Source organism: Eupeodes corollae, chromosome 2 (genome assembly GCF_945859685.1).
Source record: "Eupeodes corollae chromosome 2, idEupCoro1.1, whole genome shotgun sequence".
Taxonomy (NCBI): Eukaryota; Metazoa; Arthropoda; class Insecta; order Diptera; family Syrphidae; genus Eupeodes; species Eupeodes corollae.
In genome coordinates this window covers 13,531,571-13,540,194 of record NC_079148.1, presented here as the reverse complement: position 1 = coordinate 13,540,194, position 8,624 = coordinate 13,531,571, and the positions used below count along the sequence as shown (strand labels likewise).

At 34.9% G+C, this 8,624-nt stretch overlaps 2 protein-coding genes across 2 annotated transcripts; one reads left to right on the top strand and one right to left on the bottom strand.

Annotated features, from left to right (window-relative positions):
• Positions 1 to 374: 374 nt before the first annotated feature.
• On the top strand, positions 375 to 2,118 carry LOC129945862 (origin recognition complex subunit 5). Its single transcript, XM_056055803.1, has 3 exons — positions 375 to 1,428; positions 1,490 to 1,690; positions 1,764 to 2,118. The coding sequence occupies exons 1-3, from the start codon at positions 484 to 486 to the stop codon at positions 2,046 to 2,048; spliced, it is 1,431 nt and encodes a 476-aa protein (XP_055911778.1). The 5' UTR covers positions 375 to 483; the 3' UTR covers positions 2,049 to 2,118.
• LOC129945863 (DNA polymerase subunit gamma-2, mitochondrial) lies at positions 2,054 to 8,621 on the bottom strand. The gene is made up of 3 exons (XM_056055804.1): positions 7,892 to 8,621; positions 2,492 to 2,590; positions 2,054 to 2,431 (listed from the first exon to the last, which is right to left on the bottom strand). The coding sequence occupies exons 1-3, from the start codon at positions 8,619 to 8,621 to the stop codon at positions 2,142 to 2,144; spliced, it is 1,119 nt and encodes a 372-aa protein (XP_055911779.1). The 3' UTR covers positions 2,054 to 2,141.
• Between the last annotated feature and the right edge of the window lie 3 nt (positions 8,622 to 8,624).

Here is an 8,624-nt window from a genome sequence, read left to right as displayed (position 1 = left end):
GGTGACTACGAAAAAGATAAACTATAGGAATTATTTTGTTTTTCACATGTAAATGACAAAACTTCATAAAGAAGGGAAATTTTCATAATATAGCCTCAAAAACAACAAAATATCTAAAAAAGGACTCAAGAGCACTTAAAAACACAAAACACAAAATAATTTACACCGAAAAATTAAATAAAATACAAATTAGCTCTCTTCTCCTATTATTTCAACACATTATTGCTAAAATATTATCTATATCAAATTCTGAGTGTAGTGCAGCCCTTAAAGACTCCTTTTTAAATTAAAATCAAACGAACCTATTAATAACTCACCATTTCATATGGCATTTCTTTATTCACCACCGTCAACAAACAATAAAAAAGGTTAATTCGGAAAAGCAAAACAAAAATTGCACCCAAAATTGGCGCCTTTTGATTTATTTAAATTCCGATTCAGCAAAAATACAAAACAAATTAGAAAACCAAGCAAAATAAAAATATGAGTTCAAAAAAGCGTTCGCTCCTCAAGAAATTCCCCTGTCGTGAAAGTGTTATCCAATCCCTCTTCGAGCTCCTCGATGATCCCACAGAAACATTTCCTCCATCAATTTATCTCTATGGCCATTCAGGCACCGGCAAAACCTCAATTCTAACCAAGTTCCTCAAGCATACCAACTCCAAAACAGTCATCCTCGACTGCATTGAATGTTATACAAGTAGAATTCTCTACGAGAGTATTTTAAATAAACTCCATTCACATCGCTTGCGGAAGGAAGACAATTTCGCTCCCTACATGAAATGCGAGACTCTCAAAGACTTTATAAGTGATCTCCAACAAACTGGCAGCGATAATGAAGTGGATGACGATGATGAGGAAACATCTTATATAATCTGTCTGGACAATGCAGAGCGAGTGAGGGATATGGATGCAAATATTTTGCCAGCTTTTATGCGTCTACCCGAATTGACGGGCTTGAATATTTGTTGTATTCTTGTGTCGCAGTTGCCCTTCGAGAAGTACTACACCAAAGGAGGACTGCCAGATCAAATATCGATCTACTGCCCACAATATAGTAAAAACGAAGTACAAAAGATCCTAACCGAGGACTTTGAAAGAGTTCGTGAGAGACTACTGCGTCGTCTGAGAAAAGATCCTCCAATGAAATTGGCAGTGGACATTGAACGAGCTGAAGAAATTATCTCTGAACTTACGTCGGATTTCTATGGGAATTTCTTAAATGTTTTCCTATCGGTCTTCTATAAGGCTTGTAGAGATTTGCCAGAGTTAAAAGTTGTCTCAACGGATTGTTTTGATATTTATGTCGAACCGGTGCTGAATGGAACGATTGATAAGAATGACGTGTCCCGTCTTTGGCGTCATATAACAAATCCCCTCAAGACGGCACTGTCACAGGTCTACATGAGAATGGATCAGGAACTGGAGGTGGGTTTTTATGATGGTTTATCTTTTCTGCTTTTCTTGATGGCATATTTCATTTTTCCAGATACGTACCGATGAGACTTTTGTGACTAATCAGAGCGTCAAGAAACTAGCGCAGTCTTTGGAGCTCCCTTACTATGGAAAGTACCTTCTAATCGCTGCATTCCTTGCGAGTCACAATTCAGCAAAAGAGGACAAGAGATTGTTCGTCAAACACCATGGGAAACAAAGAAAACGAATGCAAGCTGTCAACGCCAAAGCAAAGGTTAGTCTTCTTATGACCCCTACTTTTTCCCTAATTTCTCATTTCTCTTTTCTTGTTTTCTTAAAAAAAAAAGGTCACTGAAAAAATGTCCACCTCCTTGGGACCAAAATCCTTCAGCATCGATAGATTGCTCGCTATTTTCTATGCGATTCTTGATGAAAAAGTCGGACTTACCTGCAATCTCCTTGCCCAGATCTCAACTTTGGTTCACTTGAAGCTCCTGAGTTATGTCTCGGGGGAGAATAATGTTGTCGAAGGTTCTGCTAAACTACAATGCACAGTTGGGCTAGAGTTCATTTTGTACATTGGAAAAGTTGTAGGTTTCAATGTGCGACAATATCTTTGTGATTTTATGTAAATTAATTTCTTATTTTAATTTATTACACTTTTGTATTGTTTTTATTGAATAAAGTACAAAGTTTCCCAGCTTCTTGTTTTTTGTTTTTTAAAACTATGAATTAAAAATTTTCTGTAAATAATTGGATACGTCTGTTATGTGAATGGTTTCGGAAAGTGTTGTATCACGACTGCGGAGTTTCATCAAACCTGTCCGAAGAGTGTCCGATTGAAGGATGATGCAATAGGGAACGCCTATTCGGTCCATTTGGCAAATTTCTGTGAGTAGAGTGTCGCGATTGTTGGTGTGACATTTTTGGAGATTTAAAGTTGATATACCGAGTTTTCGAATCACGTTGCTGATGTGGGTGGAGAGGTCCGTCAAATCAGAGGTGGTTTCTTTATCTGAAAGGGGGAAAGAGTTTCAAAGGAATTTTCAACAGAATAGATGTATTCTTTCTTTACCTTCGAAGAAACAAAATATTCCACATTGATAGGGAGCTATTTTACGATTTATAGCCAAAGTGTCTTCTCGACTATTTTCAATCGAGTCGAGAAGTAAGGCTGAAACATAAATTAATAATTTAAATCTACTAAAACGGGAAGAAATGGTTTAAAAAGTTTAGATGGTCTAACATCTACATATTCTATATAGCTAGAATCCAGATGGTCTAAGAATGAGAATACTTCAGAATCTAGATGTCCAAATATCAAGATGGGCTAAGAAAATCAAATGGTCTAATAATTCTTCGCGGTCTTAAAATCGAAATGTTCTAGATGATCCTGAAAATCAAGATGGTCATGAAAGTCTAGATAGTCTAAAAAATATAGATGGTTTAGAAAATCAAGATTCTATAAATAAAGGTTCTCTAGAAACGTTACGTCAGATGAACTAGTAAGTTCACATGGTCTAGAAAATCTAGATGTAGAATGTCCAAAATCTAATAATGGTCTAGAAATATGAATCCAGATAGTCAAGACTGTAGATGTCCTAGAATCTAAATAGTGTAGAACCATCAAATCTACTAGAAATACAGACGGTCTAAAAAATCTGAATGATTCCGAAAATCAAGACGATCGAAAATTTAAATGGTCTAAAATTTTTTTAAAAATTATGGTGTCGTAGAAAATGCAGATGAAAATCTAGATAGTTTTAAAAATGTAAATGTTTTTTTTTAAATCTGGTATAAATCTACATCCAAAACGTAAATTTTCTTCGGACAAAGACCAACATGGTTTACAAAAACATTAACAATCTTTCTCACGATATCATAATATTGACGGAAACAAGGTTCAACAACTCTATATCGGACTCAGAGCTTTTTGACTCCTCTTATCAAGTTTTTAGACGTGATCGTAATAACTCACGACGATTCAAACGTCGTTGGTGGCGGAATTCTTGTCGCTATCAACAGTACTTTCACTGGTTACCTGATTGACGACTTTCGATCAACAGGCATCGAAATACTATGCTTGAAAATTAAAATGGCTACAGGACATTTATTTATTGTATCAGCATATATACCTCCAAGCTCCAATAACGAGGTTTATAAAAAACTAAAGAACGAGGTTTAAACTAAACAACTGAATAGAAAGTATTTATATCTTTTTGGAACCTGAAGACGAAGTACTGGTTGTTGGTGATTTTAATTTACCCAATCTTTCAAATGGATTCAAATTGACGATTCAGATGGTATGTCTTCATGTGGTTTAAGTCAACTCAACGGCGTGAAGAACCGTTTTGAAAGAACACTCGATCAGGTATTTTTCTCCGAAACCATACGAGCTCTTCCCGCTATTTTATCGTAAGCGACATTTTCAAGAAAAAAGTAAACTTAATTATTAAAATTTGCTTACAACACATAAAACCTTGAAGGCTACTGTCATTTCTTAACTTAAGCATAATTAATAATTTCCAATACCGACTATTGTTACAAGATGTTTCAAAGACCAGCAGTAAACTTTTGATTTGCCGTTTACGTTAAAATTTATTTTGGCGCTTATGAAAAATTTTCGGGAAGGGCTTGATATGCTCTGAAGCAGCTGTGATTTCTTCTGCTGTCAAAATTGTGGACGAAGATCGCCATCATCCTAATATCTAATAACAACAAACAAGAATTCAGCATAGTATGTTTGATACATAAGAAAGGAGAGCCTCTAAACTGCGCCAATTACAGAGGTATCGGTCTCCTTAACATTGCATATATTATGTGAACGTCTGAAGCCGTTCGTCAACAACCTGATATGTCCTTATCTCTCATCATCCCTGTTGTCATTTATGGCGCTAAGGCCTGGACCCTGCCAAAGAAAGATAAGAGCGTCTTAAGATACTTCGAGAGAAAAATTCTTCGGGTGATTTTTTGTCCCGTACGCATAGAAGGAGAATGGAGGAGAAGATATAACGACTAACTGTACGGGCTGTACAGCGACACTGACCAAGTTAGTATAATTAAAGTCCAATGACTGGGTCATGTAGAGCGAATGGACATCAACGCTCCAGCCTGGAAGGTTCTTCGAATCCAATCCCGAGGGACGGCGGCGTAGTAGAGGTTGACCGCAACTCAGGTAGCGCACTCAGGTGCGTGAAGACCTCAACCAACTTGGCGTGCGAAACTGGAGACAGCTAGCTAGGGACCAAGCTGGCTGAAGACGCATGTTGGTTGAAGCCCAGATTCGCCCCGCACTGTAGCGCCACCTTAAGTAAGTAAGGTGTAATTTTAAAAACCTTTTGAACTTATTATGTACGATCAATTGGGATTTCGTTTAAAAAGACTAGTAATAACTTGAGTGTTCCACCATGGTTTGATTTTTAAGTTAAAAACCTAAAAAACAAAAGGAACAAAGCTTGGATAAAGTACAATCAAACAGGAACTGAAATAAAACAACTTTTCACTGACTACTTTAACATCCTATATGATGACTACATTCGGAAAATTGAATTAAACATTAAAAATAATCCTGATAGTTCTTGGAAATTCGTTAATCGTAAGAAGAAAACATGTGGGTACCCTAACTTAATGAATGATTCAACATCAAATAGTCATGAGCCGAGAATAATTGCGAACTAGTTTTGCAAACTACTTCAAAGATGCTTTTGTAGATTATAATACTATTAGTTTTCTTAACACATCTACCACTGTTTTAAATCCCCCGCACTTAAATTCTATCAATTTCGTATCAATTAATAGTATCCTACAACTTGACGAATATTTTAGTCCTGGTCCCGACCATCATCCATTTTAAAGAAATGTGCTCCGTATTTAGCACACCCGTTATGTGTTTTTTTTTCAACACGTCTTTAAGTAACTCGCTGTTTCCTTTTCTCTGGAAGAGCTCCTTCATAATACCAGTACACAACGAAGGTCTTAAAAACGAAATAATGAACTACAGACGTATTGCTCAATTAGCTGTGATACCTAAACTGTTTGAGTCAATCGTATGTAGCGTCATTTCTTTTTAAGGTAGTTCAATTATACGTGAAAAAGTAGATTGTATCATGACTGATTTCATATATGTCATAAAATATTACTTTTAAAACTATCACAGCAAGGTTTTAATGAAATGAGTGTTCAAGTTCATTTGTTTTGAATTCTGATGTGCCCCAGGGTAGTCACCTTGGTCCTATTCTATTTGTTTTATTTTTAAATGACTTGGTTTTGATCATACGAAATTTGTCTGTCCTAATATATGCTGATGACATTAAAATAAAAAAAAAATTAACTCTACATTTGACTGTGTTCTCTTGTAAGAAGACTTAATATTATTCAGTGAATGGTGCAATAATAATCGTCTTTTTTTAAATGTTTCTTTCGGGTAGGTCAACTATAACAAACTTGACATGTTTCTCATCGTTTGTTGTTGATGCTATCGAAATTAGAGGTCAAGTTGATGCTATATATACTGATTTCAGTAAAGCTTTTGATTCGGTAAACCACAGCATATTGCTTCTTAAACTAGATGCTTTTGGAATCCATTCAGTCTTACTGAAATGGATTTCTTCATTTCTAACTGGCAGGGTTCAAAAAGTAAATATTCAGGAATATACTTCACGATCAATCAAGTGTACGTCTGGTGTTCCTCAGGGTAGTCACCTTGGCGCATTGTTATTTATATTATTCATTGATGATATTGTCAACTATGTCAACTTTAGCAAATGTCTTATATATGCTGATCATCTCAAATTATTTTCAAAAGTAACTTGTGCAGATGACTGTCTCAAGCTGCAAATGGATCTGGATAATTTATCTCACTGGTGTAACTTAAACGGTTTAAATCTAAATATAAATAAGTGCTTCCCTGGTCAGGCCAAATCTTGAATACGCGGATGTTATCTGGAATCCTTGTCAAGAAAATTTTTCAGATAGAATACGGAGAGTTCAGAATCGCTTTTCAAGATATGTATTTTACAAAATGCGCTGGAATTTCTATACTTGTTCCCAAGCTAGGCAAAACTTTTTAGGATTGCAATCTCTGAGAGCCAGAAGAACAACTCACGATATTCTTTTTGTGCGGGATATTCTTTGCTGCCACATAAGATGTCCAGAATTACTCTCATTTATAGGTATATATGCTCCAACGAGGCCATTGAGGGAAAGATCTCTTTTGAGTCCAGATATAGAACGAACTACGGAAGTAACGAATAAATTTCAAGGTCAATTAGAGAGTTAAATAAAATTTATGATTATGTTGACTTATATCTCTCCAGAGAAAAATTTAAGAATGTATTATACTACTTATTCTTAAGATATTAAGTATTTGTTATTAATTGTTAAGTACATTATTTATAATATTTATTTTTTACTGAAATGTAATCTGTAAAGCATTAAGCTCGTAGATGAAATAATAAATAAACAAATAAATAAAAAGAATCGCTTTTGAACGAAATTAAGCAATTGACGGAAAAGTCATATAACCGTAAATTGCACGTTAAAAAAAAATGTTGGCAAATGTAAAACCATGAGTTTTACACGCACAAACGTTTTTAGTTACATGTTTGATTCTTGTCCTTTAAGTAGAGTATATGTATTTTCTGACTTGGGTGTTGTCTTAGATCCTTAACAGACTAACATATGAACATATTAACTTCATAGTTAAAAGAGCAAATAGAGTTCTGGGTTTTATTAAGAGATTTGGCCGTGATTTCCGTGATCCATATGTTTTAAAATTACTTCTTGTTTCCGACTCCTTACTACTCCGTACACGTCACGAGACACGAAGCTATTCAGAAAAGATTTTTGCGTTTTTGGTTACGATCCCTTTCGTGGTTTCATGATATTCATGCATTACCGCCTTATTCACAAAGACTTTTCTAATAAATCTTCCTTCTTTGACAAATCATAGGATGTACGAGTACTTGCAATTTTGATTTAATGATGGATTAATAAATGGACAAATTTCATCACCATCAGTTCTTGCTGGTTTAAACTTTAGTTTTAGTCGTTCAAGTATAAGACTCCAAGAAACCATTGAATACTAATTTTAGCAGATCAAACGATGGCGCACATAGCCCCTTAAATCAATTAATTGAAATCTTTATAAAATTCACTATTATATTAATTAACCAAATGATAATATAAGAAGTATAAATTGCAAATTAATATTTTCAACACTTTAGGTTAAGTTTTTAAATTTTTAGTATTTATTAAGAATTTTTAATAAATAACTGCAAGAAAATATATTTGGTGCAGAAATTTAGAAAGTCTAACAAATTCAGCTAACAATTATAAATGGCCTACGAAATTTAGATGGTCTAGAATATATAGATGGTCTAAAAAATTAAGATACTTGTGATAATCTAAATATCAACAAAGTAAAGGTGGTTTATATTTTTTCAGAAAATCAAGATTTTGAGTATTAAATACTTACCACAAGCAGTTGCTTCCAGTTTGAACTCCGACCTAATACAAGTCGGCAGAACATCCCTGCCCAATCTTGGGTCTTTCATAGCAAAATCCGATTCGTTTTCAAGTCCCATTGCAGCAATAGGAACAAAATGTATCTCCTCAACTTCCATATCACCGGTGGCAAATTTCGATTTAATCTTCAATGACTGAAGTTTATGTCCAGCCTTCTCCTCAGTCACCAAGTCAGACAAGAAATAACGACTTGGATTTGATGAATATTTCATCCAACAGATTTTCCGTTCCCTCTGAATGTGATAGAATTTCTCCAGAGCCACTGATGGTGTATAGAGATAATTTGTGGCTAAAATAGTTCCTCGAGGAATATCAAATCGAATTGTTTCGTCATCATTTCCTTTCTTGTTCCCAACTGAACCACTATAAAGATTCTCTGATTTTAAAATAAGAGGCAACTCACTTTGAAAGTGGTTCTTCACATGCAAAAGATTCTCTCGAAGGGAGGAGCTTTGGATGAATGAAAATTTACTAGAATTTGGTGTGTTTTCGACGTCCACGCCAATAGCTGGATATGAATTAAGGTCTTCTTTGTTTCGGTGCCATTCGTTGCGGATATTATCGAGAAATGTCTTACCAAGGGGAAGGAATTTTATATTTCTTATTGAATTATTTTCTACCAAGCCACTAATGAAGCCAGATTTGCCGAGAAACTCGAGGGATTTAATTAGATTCTCCATCAA

Excerpts from the sequence above, each read along its gene's own strand:
- LOC129945862 (XM_056055803.1), top strand. The coding sequence starts at position 484 with ATGAGTTCAAAAAAGCGTTCGCTCCTCAAGAAATTCCCCTGTCGTGAA. Across the intron at positions 1,429-1,489 it reads GAATGGATCAGGAACTGGAG|ATACGTACCGATGAGACTTT; the intron begins GTGGGTTTTTAT and ends TCATTTTTCCAG. Across the intron at positions 1,691-1,763 it reads CTGTCAACGCCAAAGCAAAG|GTCACTGAAAAAATGTCCAC; the intron begins GTTAGTCTTCTT and ends TAAAAAAAAAAG.
- LOC129945863 (XM_056055804.1), bottom strand. The coding sequence starts at position 8,621 with ATGGAGAATCTAATTAAATCCCTCGAGTTTCTCGGCAAATCTGGCTTC. Across the intron at positions 2,591-7,891 it reads ACTGGAAGCAACTGCTTGTG|CCTTACTTCTCGACTCGATT; the intron begins GTAAGTATTTAA and ends TTTATGTTTCAG. Across the intron at positions 2,432-2,491 it reads AATATTTTGTTTCTTCGAAG|ATAAAGAAACCACCTCTGAT; the intron begins GTAAAGAAAGAA and ends TCCCCCTTTCAG.